The sequence below is a fragment of the Penicillium brevicompactum genome (assembly GCF_028827555.1).
Source record: "Penicillium brevicompactum strain IBT 35665 chromosome Unknown utg000003l_segment0_segment0, whole genome shotgun sequence".
Classification (NCBI taxonomy): domain Eukaryota; kingdom Fungi; phylum Ascomycota; class Eurotiomycetes; order Eurotiales; family Aspergillaceae; genus Penicillium; species Penicillium brevicompactum.
Window position 1 is genome coordinate 114,843 of NW_026623206.1, and position 15,738 is coordinate 130,580.

General features: G+C 50.5%; 6 protein-coding genes across 6 annotated transcripts; 3 read left to right on the forward strand and 3 right to left on the reverse strand.

The window, feature by feature from the left end:
* Positions 1-417: 417 nt before the first annotated feature.
* On the reverse strand, positions 418-1,978 carry N7506_003927 (putative MFS transporter; the record flags this gene model as incomplete). The annotated part of the gene is made up of 3 exons (XM_056953222.1): positions 418-1,514; positions 1,571-1,778; positions 1,835-1,978. The coding sequence occupies 3 exons, from the start codon at positions 1,976-1,978 to the stop codon at positions 418-420; spliced, it is 1,449 nt and encodes a 482-aa protein (XP_056812111.1).
* A 456-nt stretch (positions 1,979-2,434) lies between these two features.
* N7506_003928 (putative glucokinase regulator family protein) lies at positions 2,435-4,622 on the forward strand (the record flags this gene model as incomplete). Its single annotated transcript, XM_056953223.1, has 4 exons — positions 2,435-2,667; positions 2,735-3,150; positions 3,210-3,630; positions 3,686-4,622. The coding sequence occupies 4 exons, from the start codon at positions 2,435-2,437 to the stop codon at positions 4,620-4,622; spliced, it is 2,007 nt and encodes a 668-aa protein (XP_056812112.1).
* A 463-nt stretch (positions 4,623-5,085) lies between these two features.
* Positions 5,086-6,301, reverse strand: N7506_003929 (uncharacterized protein; the record flags this gene model as incomplete). The annotated part of the gene is made up of 4 exons (XM_056953224.1): positions 5,086-5,680; positions 5,754-5,877; positions 5,941-6,076; positions 6,131-6,301. 4 exons carry the CDS (start codon positions 6,299-6,301, stop codon positions 5,086-5,088), a joined length of 1,026 nt encoding a protein of 341 aa, XP_056812113.1.
* A 722-nt stretch (positions 6,302-7,023) lies between these two features.
* N7506_003930 (uncharacterized protein) lies at positions 7,024-8,115 on the forward strand (the record flags this gene model as incomplete). Its single annotated transcript, XM_056953225.1, has 1 exon — positions 7,024-8,115. The coding sequence occupies one exon, from the start codon at positions 7,024-7,026 to the stop codon at positions 8,113-8,115; it is 1,092 nt and encodes a 363-aa protein (XP_056812114.1).
* Positions 8,116-9,950: 1,835 nt separating this feature from the next.
* Positions 9,951-13,301, forward strand: N7506_003931 (AMP-dependent synthetase/ligase; the record flags this gene model as incomplete). The annotated part of the gene is made up of 4 exons (XM_056953226.1): positions 9,951-10,208; positions 10,269-11,008; positions 11,059-12,082; positions 12,144-13,301. The coding sequence occupies 4 exons, from the start codon at positions 9,951-9,953 to the stop codon at positions 13,299-13,301; spliced, it is 3,180 nt and encodes a 1,059-aa protein (XP_056812115.1).
* A 268-nt stretch (positions 13,302-13,569) lies between these two features.
* On the reverse strand, positions 13,570-15,435 carry eng2 (putative GPI anchored endo-1,3(4)-beta-glucanase; the record flags this gene model as incomplete). Its single annotated transcript, XM_056953227.1, has 1 exon — positions 13,570-15,435. One exon carries the CDS (start codon positions 15,433-15,435, stop codon positions 13,570-13,572), a length of 1,866 nt encoding a protein of 621 aa, XP_056812116.1.
* Positions 15,436-15,738: the final 303 nt, after the last annotated feature.

Genomic DNA, 15,738 nt, shown 5'->3' on the forward strand with positions numbered 1-15,738 from the left:
AAGGACTGTTGGGACCCACGAGGCCACCTTGACCAGCACCCGTGAATGACCATTTGCAAACATACCGACGGAACATGCTATGTATATATTCTCCAAGGTCTACCGACGAATGAAAATCGCCTGATATAGATCTGACTTCTTGCACCAAGCTTTCAACTCTATCCACACAGCCTGCTTGCGACAGCTAAGCGATTACCCCAATCCCAACTGACTACCCGCCATGTCGCTGCTGAACTGGTCTACACCTACACATGAATATGAATTCTGGATGCATTGCATTTCTTGGCTACTGACAACAAAGGTAGAATATCCGTCCAGTCCACGGGTGACTCGAGCAGAAATCTACATCCTTCCAACTTCAAACCCTCGCCCCTGGCCTCAAGCTCCAACTTGTTGAAACTTGGCGGGTCGATTAAATTAACATTCATTCTTGTGAGACAATTGAAGTCTGTTCTCCTCTGAATCGAGCTTCTCTCCCACGGATGGCTCTTTCTCGTCAGGTCTAGGGGTGGTTTCGCTTGTCAAGGTGACTGCCAGCACAGTTGGAATGGCGATGCACAGCGAGCCCATACAAAGACCCCAATCCATAGCAAGCTGCGTCATAGGAGGCTTTCCCAACGCATTGATACGCCACGCCATCGCGCTTCCTACGCTCTGGAATGTCTTGTACGCGCCCACCAGCACAGCAGTCACCGCAGGGGAGTTTGACTGAGCTCCCAGGAGCCAGTAGCAGAACGACTGCCAGAACGCGTCGTATGCACCGTAAAAAATGTACAGGAACATCGGTCCCACCGAGATGTGTCCGTCGGTGTAATCAACATCTTGCTTGAGACCTTGCTGCAGACGGTGATCGGACCATTTTTGGAATGCAAAGCCTCCGCCCCAGGTCCCCATTCCGATTACAAGCAAGAATACCCAAGCCAGGCGGGCTCGCATGGGGCGGGTTAGCTGGGGAATGTCGAGGATCATTCCCATCATGAAACTACCCAGCATCTGTGCAATCCAGTACAGTGCGCCGTTGAGGGAACGGGTCCGGATGTTGAATGTCATCCCGTTGACAGTATTCTGTTGGTACGAATAGAACACATTGGCAGAGAAAAAAAGCGGCAGCATGCATAGAACTTGCCAGTCGAAGATCGTTCTGAGAGACTGGCAAATAATCGTTCGCCAACCCTTTTCGTTTTCCGGCGTCCTCTGCAATTGTACATTTTGAACATACGAGGGCGGACAAATGAATAACCCCAGCAACCATCCAATTGCCATGATGATGAGCAGAGCAATGTATGTTCCGTTTGAAACGGTGCCAGTCTTCGAATGATAGTTGAGACCAAAACTAGCGAGGGATCCCACACCGCCACCGAGGTTGAAAATGACCCAAAATGTTGCTATCGCACGTCCCTTGTGTGACTCGGATACATAGGTTGTCATGATCGCACCTTGGGCCACCCACAAGAACGAAGCTCCGACACCGAGGATTGCACCAGAAGCAATTACGAAGGCTTCATTGTTTGTGGCTGTTCATTGGAAGCCAGTCAGCTTGGCTGCGTTGCATCTGAGTTCAAAAACTCACCATTGAAGCACAGCAGACTGCCGGAGTACAAAGGATACGTCCAACCCCCAAGCAACATACACACCCTTGGCCCAACACGATCAAAAATCGGACCCACCACGAAAAGAGCAGTGGCGGCAGTGGCAGATAATAGGGCAACATTGGCATTGGCTGCGACGGCCTGATTTACCTGACCTGAGCCCCCCAGACCTTGGAGTGCATTGTACATCTACTCGAAGGTCAGATAGTCTGATTTCGTTTGTCATTTGAACCTGAATTGCTCACTCCTGGACAGCAGAAACAAATGAAGCTGATCAATATGATCTGAAACCAACAATGGGTCCAAATCTTGTAGATTGTCGATCTATTTGAGGGGCCGTCGTCCCCATCTTCCCTATCTTGAGAGGATTGCCCGATTATCCGCGACATTTTTGTACGCGAAAGGAGTCAACAAAAAAGCGAGTGGAACACCATCCTCTTATATGATGATCTCCCAAGGCCTCCAACGGGTGGCCTGTCAGCCGTTTCCCAGGATGAGGTTGCACGCGAACCGGGATACGCGTAGTAGCATTCAGAGTGGAGACATGGGGAAATGGGGTTGTGGGCTTGGATATCAATCCTGATTTAGTCAAGATTTGGTCGAACAATTGGCGGGGAAACGCGGGCAGCCCTCGTTAGAGGGCCCTCCACAATGCGCTTGTGAAGTTAAGCCGAGCTCCCCGCTGCAACTCTACCGCGTAACCCTCTGAAGGGGCCGACATCCGGCCTCATTTACGGCCTTCGCTTCCACGATGTTGGGAACGCCCTGCAAATTTCGTCACGGGTGTGTAATTCATCTATCTCGCCTACTGTCTTGTCTACTCCGTAGACCTCACTTCCTCGACCATGGGTCACGAAAATTTGTCAAACCTCCAAACAGAGGGTTTGAACCCTCTAACGGTTCATATCGACCAAATATCAACCTTGGAGATGTGCACTCTGATTAATTCCAACGACCAGAAGGTCCCAGAGAGTGTTGTTCCTTGTCTGTCAGAAATCGCCGGAGCGATCGATGCTTTGACGCCGCGCGTCTCTCGAGGTGGCCGAGTCATCTATGTAGGCGCTGGAACTAGTGGAAGGTGAAAGAATCATTGAACTTCAGTAAAGTCGAACTGGAACTGAAACAAACACAATCGGACTCGCTAGACTCGGAATTCTGGACGCATCGGAAATCCCTCCGACTTTCGCAGCCCCTCGCTCCCAGTTCATCGGGCTGATTGCCGGTGGCGACGAAGCAATCAGACAGGCCCAGGAGGGTGCCGAAGATGATGAGCTTGCTGGAGAACATGCCATGCGTGCGTTGAATCTGAAACCTGGACTCGACAGCATTATTGGAATTGCAAGCTCTGGTCGGACACCCTACGTGCTTGGTTGCCTTGCTTTTGCCAAAAATCTCGGGTGTGTGACGATTGGAGTCGTGTGCACCAGCCCATCGGCAATAAGTCTTTCGGGGAATGCTGATTTCGTGATTGCGCCATTGCCAGGACCCGAAGTGGTGACGGGTAGCACCAGACTGAAAGCCGGCACGGCGACTAAGCTCGTTCTGAATATGCTTAGCACTGGTACCATGATCAGGATAGGTAAAACATACGGGAATATGGTAGGCTCTCTGACAATCTAGAACGCATGGTTTACCTCGCTAACATGTCCCCGGGGAAGATGGTCGACATGGTGGCATCCAATTTGAAACTCAGGCATCGATCGCGTAACATGTTGCGGAGTTTGAGTGTGCAGTGCCGTTCGGCGTCAGACGATGAACTGGACGCCCTTCTTGCCAGATGCAATCGCAATGTCAAGTTGGCTATATTGGTCGCCGAATCACAAGAATCAGTCGAGGTCTGCGAGGGACATCTTCACTCTGCCGGTGGATTCTTGACCAAGGCACTAGCTGCCGTCCATAGACCGAACAAGGAGACTGTGGGAGAAACAGCTACGTCACGGCAATTCTCCTTGTGTATTGACGGAGGAGGCACCAAATGCGCTGCTGCTGTGATCGATAGCGCAGGGGCTATATACCGAGGCTCTGCTGGACCTTGCAATCTGTGAGAGACATGGACTCTGAACGCAGAAGTATTTACCATGCTAACTGAGGCATAGAACTGACTGCTCTGGGGATATTGATGGCGTGATTTCTACGATACTCGAGGCAACCAAGTCGGCAGTCGCCGATCAAACAATGACTGGCGCAGACCGAACGGAGCCATGGCGAGAGTATCTAAAGACATGCTTTAGCTCTATTTGGGTTGGACTCGCGGGATTGGACCGCGCTGGATTTCAGAGCTTGCTCAGACCTAAGCTGGCAGAGGCTTTTGGAATCGTTGATCCAGAGAACGTTCGAGTGACGAGTGATGTTGACCTGCTGGCTGCAGCTGTGCCCTTGTGTCATGAACAATGCTCTGCCTTGATCGTGATTGCAGGCACAGGGAGTATTGCCATGCGATACAAGTGGGTCTCAAGCCAGCGAGAGCACGTTCGCGTCGCTCGGTCTGGTGGATGGGGCCACATTCTCGGAGATGAGGGAGGTGGTTATGCAATTGGCCTCAAAGCGATTCAACACACCTTAAGTATTATTGAGGGTCTCGCCTTAGGGCTTGTCAAAAGCAGTAATGACGAGCTAGCAATGGCTGTATCTACCAAGCTCGGTTGTGACCTCAGCTCAACTGCTGGCATGGATATCCTGAACGACCTACTAGCTCGGGGGTGTACACAAAGCGCCAAAAGGCGCATCACTGGCGTTGCTGAAGCTGTTCTCGGTCTGATGAAGAATTGCCAGACTGCAGCAGACATTGTCAGGGCACAGATTGCCAAGCTAGTCGGTGATACTCTGAAAAAATTGGTAAATCCCAAATCTCTGGGATACCAACCGACGGAACACTCCGTTCTGATCTTGGCCGGGGGGCTTTTGAACAATAAAAGGTATAGAGCGGTGTTTGAAGACCAACTCAATTACCACCGGCTGTACTTTCGGGGAACAGTACTGGTCGATGATGCTGCAGCTTTGGGTGCGGAATCTCTCAGGCGCTGTATAGAATGACATCAGGCGCCGATTAAGGGCAGAGGTGCTCGACTGTGGAGGCGACAAAGCCCCAGGCAGAACCTTGGAACACTCGATGTCTGATGAGTTACAGAATGATTTCAATATGTATGCAATGTACCTCAGGTTGCACAGATCAACATGCTAGAACGAAGCCGTAAAGTCTCCCTCGAGACAACACTCTGCATGAAAATTTTCCAAGGCCATCATCTGTCAATGTAGCTATGATTTAGTTTTGTGAATTATTTGTCTATAATTGCACGTGAAAACGTCAGCCCTGGTAAAAGTTTGACCCCTTAGTTTGACATTGGAACCGCCTCGATAACTGATTCCATCCCTGGACTTTGGCTCCAAATCCCTGTCACTTCCAATCCAACGCTTTTCAGTAAGTTAATCCATTGCTGCTTTGATCGTTCCATCCCAGCCCCGATACTCATCATCTGTATATCCATAGATGACTGCATCAGGGGGTTTCAGTGTCTGGCAGGACGAAATCCACGATCAAAATCTTGGAGTAATCACGCGCCATAGCAGAGATCGTGTTGCGCAAAATGGTTTGACAAATATGATCAGGCCAGTCATGGAAGATTGCGCGGAAATAGTATGCGCGGGCCCCCTGGATAGGTTGAGGGTCCAGGAAGCTGTACGCCATCACTTCGATCGGTGTGGCACATCCTGAGACCCCCTTAACCACGTCTGGCAAGTCCTGCAAGATCAATCTTCCGGGTAGATGGTCGTATTTTTGGCGGAACTTGACCAGGTCATGTCCTCGATTACCTCCAACATCGACTAAGAGCGTTGTGTCCTCAAAAGGAACACCATGGCCGAGTAATCGTTCAACGGGGTACACATCAAACCACATTGGCTTGCCCTCGCGTCGACTTGTCATATAGGAGTTAAACATCTGTTGCTGCTCTGGGTGACTGGACAGCCATTCAAACTGGCTCTGGCCCACAGCCCACTGCATCGGGGATTGTGTGTAATCCTTCGGGCTTGAGTATCCGTGGGAGCGCATATACTCGGGAAGCTTGCTCAGGGCTGGCAGTGTCAGATCATATCTACTCGGCTCATTCAGTACTAGTCAGTACTATTCCGGAGGGTTTTCTGTCCAATGGAGTGGGAAATCCTCACATGCAAGCCAGGCCATCTCTTCCAATGGGTTGGGTGAATGCCACGGTTTTTTCATTCGCAATGTAGATTTCTGGGCCTGACATGCCGCACAACCCCAAAGACACCATGACACGCATCAGCCGGACTGCTGAGAAGTTAGCGGCCCCGCAATTTGTGGTCAAATGTGTATCTTTGCAGGGGTTCGTACCAATGAGATCCCGCTCGCCGCCCGTATACTCAGCCAGCTGAGTGGCGGAGAGACCTGTGTCCCCCGGCCAGCTCTCCACGAGCAAGCTGAAGATACCTAGATCAATCACGATGCGCAGTGCGGAATTCTGCGGAGGCTACTCCGTGTATGCCGTCAGAATGGAAACCAGACTTCGTGTGGGACGACCTACCTGGTAGATCAGACGCAATACCGTCTCGGTGGGCGATTCCACAGCAGCTCTCAGCTGCTCAATCATTTGCAGTAGCTCATAGTGGACTTGTGGAGAGGGGTTTGCGGCGTCTTTCAGTGCAATCTGCCCGAGGCGGTTGACCAAGGACTGAAGTGACGTGGTGATCGTCATGGCAGACAAACAACGTATAGTGTTGTACGGAGTACAGGATCGGATGACGGAATCGACAGGATGGCCATCTGGCCATCTTATATACGTTCTCTCTCAATGCTACCGAGGAACATAATGACAATCGCCACAAGTAGTGACAGTGACATCTGACCCCCTACCCTTGCCTTGGTCCCAAATTCCAACGGATGCAATCCAAGCCCCCGAAAACGGGCAATATACATTTTGTTTGGTGCGCTGTAAGCGACAAGAAGACGATCCTATTCCCTTACAAAAACGGAAAACATAAACATAAGCATGTAGAAGACGCAGAAGATGACGATCCAGCTCCACAGGGTGTACCGGCTTGGCGTACGGTGTGGACTTGGTGCTACATTCTAATTCTGACCGTTTGCTCAGTGGCCTTTCCGACGTTGCCCCCCACTTTTTATTTCATTTAACTTGAGATTAAATGAGGTAAAAGAGGTAAAAGAGGTAAAAGAGTTTCGATTTTAGAGAAAAAAAAAACATTAATGACAAGGGAAAAGAAAAATTTAAAACAAAGCAAATCTCTAACCCCTGGAAAAGGGATCAACACGGAAACAGAACAGCCATGGTGAGGTGAGAGGATACATTCATTTTACCTCATTTTATTTCTAGGATTTCCAAGGTTATAAAAGGCGACGGAGAAAATTCACTAGTGGCTATTAGCTACCTGTCAGGCTCCGCACATTATCCCAGCACTGATGCATTCACTTCCAAGTCCCCCTAATTCCGACATCGACTCGCCGTGGAAGCCAGCCATCGCGACGGTGAGCTTAGGAGCGGCCGATCTACATCCAATTACCGCGAAACTGGATGCCGCTGCACACTGTGGTCAACAAGGTCTCGAGCTTTTTCATGACGATCTAGTACAGCTAGCCCGGACCCTTCGTGGCCAAGCAACGGACAGCTTGCCCCGCACCGATCGAGACTACGAGATTGATGCGGCGCACCTGCTCCGTGATCTATGTGCTGAACGGGATCTGCACATCTTGGCCCTACAACCATTCCGACACTATGAAGGCCTTATAGACCCGGAGCGCCACATGGAACGAATCGACGAACTCAAGCATTGGGCACGGCTCTGCACTATCATGGGCGACTCCTTGTTCATCCTGATCCCATCCTCATTCTTGGACCCCTCTGAAATTACCGGCGACCGCGACCGGCTTGCCGCCGACCTGGCCGAGGCGGCCGATGTGGCGTTCCCCGTCCGGATTGCCTACGAAGCTCTTGCATGGGGCACATACATTAACACGTGGGAGGATTGTTGGGATGTGATCCAGAAGGCCAACAGACCGAACCTGGGAATCTGCTTAGACACATTCAACATCGCGGCCCGGCTGTGGGCCGATCCCACGAGCCCAATGGGCCGTTTGCCGGCAAGTGCCGACCAGGATCTACAGAAATCCATGGCCCGGCTTGTACGGGAAATTGATCCAGACCGCGTTCTGATGGTCCAGCTGGCCGATGGCGAACGGGTGGACCCGCAAACTCCTTTCCTCCATGCGTCCGGGATGCCAACGCTTCTAGCCTGGTCGCGAAATGCTCGTCTATTTCCGTACGAGGAGGAACGGGGTGGGTATCTTCCCATTCGCGAGGTCACTGAGACATGCATCACCCGCATAGGCTATACCGGGTGGGTCAGTATGGAGGTCTTCTCGCGTACCCTTGGGGATGACAATCCAGCTGTACCGGTTGAGCATGCCTCTAGAGCGGGTCAGTCATGGCAGCGGGTCCTGAAGGCGTTGGGAGAAGGACTGCAGAAAGGGCCCACCCAGGTATCTATGGAATGAAACCGGAGCATCATGTTTCTCCTTTTCATAGGGCATAAATGTTATCTGGCTATCAATTGAACTGTTTGCGCTTCTGGTAGCTTAACAAGAAGAGTTTCCCTTGCAACAGAAGTACACTTGCAAACTTCTTTGCAGTCCTTTCTCCCAGACTCTTCTTCGGGCCCCAAGCTGAGGAACAAATGGACTTTGTAAGACAATCGTCATTTGCGGGGGGATTCCTTGAGGAATGTTGAGTGTGAACTGCCGAATCAGAAGTCATTCTCAGCTGATGATCCACATACGTACAATAGACGGAAACTCCCACTTTCTTCAGTCGGTTAAATGCATACAGTGTACAATAGAACCATTCATCCCTGGTCGCGGTACCCCAGCTTCAGTGCGCCAGACCCAGGATTTGCGGCATGGCCCACGAACAGCAAGGGGTTTTACAACGATCGGAATGTCAAGGTCCGATCGTGAGGTCGACATTCTTTGAATCTAGGGGTTCTGTAGAACCATTCCTAGACGTCTACCATCAAAATTTCCCAACCCTGGAACAGACATTCCAGAACCACGGGTCTCCAACCCGCTCCCGTTGCAAATGGGACCTTTGGATCGGGACAATGCAGAAACCATGCAGCAGTCTCCCAAAGCATAATTCACGGTGAAGTTCTCAACACTATATGAATATTATGTAGATCTCGTATACCGCGAGATCCCGTTCCTCGGTGAAGTCAGGGGGCAAACCTGAGCATGCCCCACTATAACTGTTCACGTTCAATACCTAGATACCTGAGCTCTCGAAGCAGGGGGAAATAGTTCCGAGGTTCCAATGTTTCTAAGGTTGCTGACTACGTGTGTAGTACAAGACCAGCACAACGCCGGAACAACAAAAAAACATAAATTCTTTCTGGTCTCGGTATCGGAGTGTATTGAACACAGCTTTCTGTGTAGCGTAGATGTCACCCAAATGATATTGGGCTTCGGCTGATCCAGACTGCTGTCATACCATTGGATTCGGGTGTGGGTGTTTATGCGATGCTGCCCCCTAGGTCTAAGTGAATCAAGACAACCGGGATTCTTATGTTCCATTTCAACATAAGATTGGTAATCCTAGATCCAACCCCTGGAACTATACTTCTACTAACGGGATTTGAATCGCAGCCATCTGACATGTCTCGGGCAGCCCTGCAGACTGCAGTATAACCATTTCCGCCGGTGCGATCGAAATCCAACGGAAAATTAGAATGGCTGCATAAGGTCGATCATGCTTGAAACCACTCTCTGTGAGGCTTCAGCTTCGCCATTTCAGATGCAGTCATCATATGAAGGTGGCGGTAGACACAGCGTGTAGCATCCGTGAACGCCCATGACGAATGCCACTGTCGTTTCTCGGCTGAGGGGTCATATCTTTCAGCTTCCCCAATGTTGTGGCAAACACAACCTTGAAAACAGGTAAATCTCTTTACTGTACGGAGTACATACATATTGCAATCGTGTTACACCAGGACATGGGGTATGTGCATCCATGGATATGGCCATAGACGATACATCTGCTGTCAGTGTTGGCAAAATAGACTGCACGTCCCTGCCGCCTGGATACCCTTCTATTCAGAGTCATGTTAGACTGGTTTTCAGCTGCATAAATCCATGCTGTGTGGTATGTGCTATTATTCTCCTGATGCAGAATAATCCTACCGAATGCAGTCGGGTTGGCCAAAAACTCACATTCAACCGGCTTGGCAGAAAGTTCCCTTAAATACAAAACCTCGGTCGTAAGAACATGTGTGCCGGGCACAAACCTGCTGTATCACCCTTTCCTCATTTCCGATACCCTCCCAAAGTCGGCACTTGCAATGGGCATTTATCGCGATGGTCACGCCACATATGGTGGTTCTTCGTCGCCTGTCGACCCATTGGTCCAAAAATTCGGGGCTTTCCAGGTACTTGATGATTTGATTCGCCTACGCGCTGCTGATGTGGTTCAACATTCAATTCTCGCGTATCCACATTCAGACCAAGATCCTGCTTCATTTGACCACTACACTGGACAGGATTTGGATAAGCTGATCAATCAAGCTATCGTCAATTTGATCGAAGATGGACTCAGCCAAGTATGTTTTGATTCGAGAAATAATAATTGAACAAGAAGTCCCTGACAAGAGGATTCATAGCACAAGCGCCATGGATCGACTGTGGCACTCCTTACCCTTTCAAATCTGGACATGGTCATCACTTTCTTTGCCTTGAGTCGCCTGGGTTATACTGTCATGATGCTTTCTCCGCGCCTTTCAGGAGAGGCTTGCGTATCTCTGCTCGACACAGTTAACTGCGAGACTATTATCTATGGAGATTCCATCGGTATCCGCTCAACATTGGGGAACATCCTGCGGCGGAGGCTGGTCAGCTGCCGTCCAATTCTCTCGTATGGCCGAGTTAGGAAAACAGAAGCCTCCTCCTCGATTGTGCATCATAATCAAAGCCCAGAGAAGATTGCCGTCATTCTTCATTCATCTGGGTCATCTGGCACTCCAAAGCCACTCTTTCTTACACATCAAGCAATTATGACGCACCCGCTGAGAGGTACTGGGCTCACTTCATTCAACCCCTTACCATGGTATCATCTTCATGGCTTATCAACTGCACTGCAGGCAATGTGGATGAAAAAGACGGCCTACATGTGGAATGCTGCTTTGCCTTTGACGGTTGACTTTGCAGTTGCAGCTCTTGAAGAGGCACAACCAGAATCCTTGGCGGCGGTTCCATACATGCTCCAACTTTTGATTGATGACCCACGTGGGATGCAAGCGTTACGGGATTGTCAATTAGTCACTTATGGGGGTGCGCCTTGCCCAGATGAACTGGGCGATCGCCTTGTCAGTGAAGGCGTGAGATTCGGGGGTGCATTTGGCCTGTACGTGACCAATATTCAGTCTGGGTGTTGAACGCTAACATCAGCAATAGTACGGAGGCTGGGCTTGTTGCCGAATCTATATCTCGCCCTGAGGGGGACCCTTACTGGAACTATCTGCGATTTTTCGACAATATCCGACCCTTTGTTTGGATGAAGCAGATCTCCGAGTCGGGATCCCTTTATGAATGTGTCTATCTTGCTGGGCATCCGGCACTCACAACGTCAAATTCGAATGACCCACCTGGATCTTTCCACTCGAAGGATGTCTTCACTCCTCATCCCCGAATTCCAGGCCGATGGAAATACATGTCAAGACTTGACGATCGCATCAATCTAGTCAATGGCGAGAAAGTTCTACCACTCCCCATCGAAGGTCGTATCAAACAACACCGTCTTGTCCACGATGCAGTCTTGGTTGGAGTTGGAAAAGCTGCTCCTGGGGTTTTGATTGTAAAGGCTAACTCTTCTGAGGCGCTGGAGCTGTCTGAAAGCAAATACATTGCTTCAATATGGCCTGCGATTCAAGAGGCCAACTCACGTGCAGAGGGTTTCTCTCAAATTTCCGGCGATTTGATCGCCATATTGCCTCATGATGCAACATTTCCTCGCACGGACAAAGGCTCGATGATCCGTGCAAAGATATATGAATTGTACCACGACCTCATAGAAAGTCTCTACTCCAAGGAAGCCCCATTGGCTCAGGGACTTGAGCTTGACGTTGATGAGACACAGTGTTTTCTCCTCCAACTAGCACGAGAAGAGCTTGGAATTCCAGTATCAACAGTGGACACCAACTTGTTCTCTGAAGGCGTTGACAGCCTCAAGGCTATACACTTCCGACGCCTCATTCTTCAAACCTTCCGCTTTGATCCCAACAGAACTCCTAGCTCAAATATCATTTTTGAAGCGGGAAACATATCGAGACTTGCTCAGCTCATCTGCAAAATACAAAGTGGATATGAGATGGCAAAGGTTGATGATGGTGAGGACGATGTTCTCAGTCTGGCGGAAAAGTATTCTTTTTTTCAAACACACATTCCTGAGACTCCGTCTTTCTTGGGTTCAAACAGTGTGGTAAGTGATATATTACTAGCTCGCTTATTTTTCTTGGGATTTGCTATTAACGTCGGAGAAGATATTGACAGGAGCCACTGGCTCTATTGGGTCTCATGTGCTATTCGAGCTTCTCAACGATGACACGATATCCACTGTCTACTGCCTCACACGACGAGAATCGCCTTTTGAAGATATAACTGAAGGTTTGGCCACCAGAGGTCTCTATGTATCCCCTGAACGATTGAAGAAAATCGTTGCTCTCACTAGCCGCCTTGATCAGCCCGGATTCGGTCTGGTTACGGATGATTCGGTTGCTCAACATATGCTCCAGTCTGTTGCCTTAATCATTCACACTGCTTGGCCTGTCAACTTCAACCTCCCACTGTCAGAATTCGAACCCCATGTCCAAGGACTATACAACCTGCTCCAGTTTTCATTGTCCGTGCAAAGACACGAGCCGGCTGTGGTGTTATTTTGTTCCTCGATATCAACGGCTCTTGGCTCCCGATGTGTTGAGATCCCCGAGGCTCCGGTTGATCTGGAATGTGCCATCGCTGGTTACGGCCAGTCAAAATCTGCTGGGGAGCTTGTGGTGAGACATTCTCGACAATTTGGGACACGGGCGTATTCTCTTCGGATTGGACAGGTTTCGGGTCACTCAACGAAAGGATTGTGGAATGACTCAGAGGCAATTCCATTGATGATACGGTCGGCCCTCACGTTGGGTGTACTACCTGATTTATCAGAGACATGCTCCTGGATCCCCGTTGACAAGGTTGCTGTGACAATCCTTGAGCTTGCCAAAACATGTGCAACGCCAAATTCGCATGGAGGCGGTGCTACTGCGAGCTCTTCCACGACGGATCATATCCATGATTCCATATTCAACCTATGCAATCCTAATGAATTCGCTTGGTCATCATTGCTGAGCGTGCTAAGAGACACGGGCTTTCATTTTCAGACCGTTGCGTTTCAGGATTGGTTGTCCAGACTACGTGACAGCGAGGCAAAAGGCGAGGAGTTTGTGAACCCAGCAGTCAAGCTCATTCACCATTATGACAGAATGTATGGAAATGACGCGGCTGCAGCACACAACGAGCAGAAAAGATTTGTCACAACCAAAGCCGAAAGAAGCAGCCTGACTTTGCGAAATGGACGATTGAGGCTATTCGAGGATGGAATCTTGAGGCGTTATGCTGAGGATTGGTCAACGAGATGGAAAATCCGAAAATTATGAATATAGCGTTAGTTGTGAGGACTTGCCCTACTGGGACAAAGATGGCACCTGAACAATAAGACAAATAAGGAAATGTGTATTAACTACTGTTTGACATCTTTTCGGAAATTCTGACTGAGACGGACACGGAGACTCTGGAAGACAAATAAAATATGAGCCAAAGCAAGTCTACTCCGGCCGTTGGCATGGCCTACTGTACAATAATTAAACAAAACAACAAGCGACCCGAGGGTTTACTTTGGTTTCAACCTCGTAGAGCAAACTCTGCTTATATCATGAAAGCGACAACCGTTGCACACCAAACAGCCAACAAGCTAGCCCCAAGACGGTCAGCAGAGCCTGTAAACACAGGGCTTACTCCGGACTGGGTAGAGCTGGGAATGAAGAAGCCAGTGGTAGCGGATGCAGTCGCGGGGGACACGTCAGTTGGCGCAGAGATCAAAGCTCTGGATGCCTCGTATGGGACGGAAGACACAACGGCGGAGGGCAGCGCGGAGGACTGCGACCATGAAGCACCAAAGCTCTCAGCAGAGGGCGAAGGGGCAGCCGGTGAGCCACGGGGAGTGGGTGGGTTGGCGGGCGACGGCACACTGAGGCTTGCAGCGGGAGGACTAGCGGTTTCCGCTGACCAGGTATAAGCACCTGGTGCGACAGGCGTGGTGGCGGGGCCTGAAACTGGCTGTGGGCTTGTGGTCGGAGCCCCTTGATGAGCAGGAGGTGGCACAGCTCCATGGCTGGAGTGGGGCCAGACCGCGGGGGATTGCACCACCATGGCAGAGGACTTCTCCGCCTCAGGGCAGACGGTCTCAGTTGCAGTGACGTGGGCAGTAACGGTGCGGGTCTTCTTCGGGGCAACGGGCTCCACCTCCTGGGGTGCATGGCTGTTTGCCGTCGCGGTAGACGCAGGGGCGGAGGAAGGGTTCAATTCTTGTATGCTTCCAACCGATTCATTGTCCGGAGAGGATGCGGATTCGATCGTACTCGGGGCGCTGGTAGGCTGGCTGACGACTGCGGTCTCAGAAGTCATTGCGATGGGAGGGGTGGTCACGGATTTGGCTTCACTGGCAGCTTCGGTGGGCTTGGGCTTGGCTGTCTCTGCCTCGGACACGGCAGTAGCTTGAGTGGTTTGCGACTCTGAAGATGCGACGGAAGCGATGCCCTTGACACCCGACTGGTACACTTTGACCGAGTTAATCTCCCAGTAAGACTCCTTGAACTCACCCGGGTGGTGTGCGACATAATTGTGACAGCTTTTGAAGGAATCGGCGTCGGTTGCTGGGCATCCTGAGTCACCGAACACACCTCCAGCCCAGTCACCACAGAAGGTGACATCAAAGATGAAGGACTGAGACTTGAACGCATTGGCCACGTCGCATGATTCCTCCACTAAAGCCATGGGAGTGCCGAATTGGGTGACGTCTGGTTTTCCACTCTTGATCGATGCTGGGATCGAGCTCCGCGAGAAATACCAAATCTTGAGGAATTCGTCGGTCCACTCCAACGCATAGACACCACCTCCCTGGCCGTTGAACGATGTGCCATAGCTACCCTTGTGACCCTCGATCACACAGCCAACAGTTCCGAGATCCTCGCCGCATCCCGTGGCATTGACAACTCCAGTCATATCCGTATCAGTCAAGCTGCAAGTACCAGCTGTGTGCATGACAATCTCGTTATGGTCTTGCAGGTTAACACCTTCGATGATGTCAATCTCACCATCGCCAGGCCATTCTTTCCCAACAGACCAAAATGCTGGCCAGGTACCACAGGCACTTCCCGGCATGTGCGCAATATCGGCAATGATCAAAGACTGATCGTAGTACTTCTTACTGCCGATCCGAACCGAATCGCGACCCTTTCCATTGGGATCGAGCTGGGTTGTGTGGTCGACACCAAGGTATACGCTGCCGGAATCAGTTACTTTGACAAGGCCCGCGCCTTCCGCAGTATGCTTGTCAAGATAGTTCACGTAACCGTTCGTCGGGTCGGTTCCGACGTGGAAGTTGAAAAAGTCGAGGAAATTTTTACCCTCCCAGTTCTCCACCAGGGAGTAGCTTTTGGCGGCAGCCGCTGGCGATGCCAACAGAGCTAGCATGAGCGAGCCAGCGCTCAATGAACGTGTTGAAGGGGCCATATTGGTTTCGGCCAGAAAAAAAAGCTCCCACAACGTATATATCGTGTTTGAATCAAACAGTGGACGTGGTTGCAGGAAAAATAAGAATGTAATTGATACCAGTAGAGGGGGGAAATAATAACAAGCTAAAAGAAAGGCAGACAATCCCAGATCGTCAATAGGGAGAAAAGAATGTGAGCGTGATTGAGCGTGTCGAACGTGCCGAAGTAACGGTGGGAGATATTTGGGTCAAATATCTTTAGGCCCAGCCATATGTGCCCATACCTTGTTGCTCTCAATGGAGTAATGGGGCTTGAGGATCCA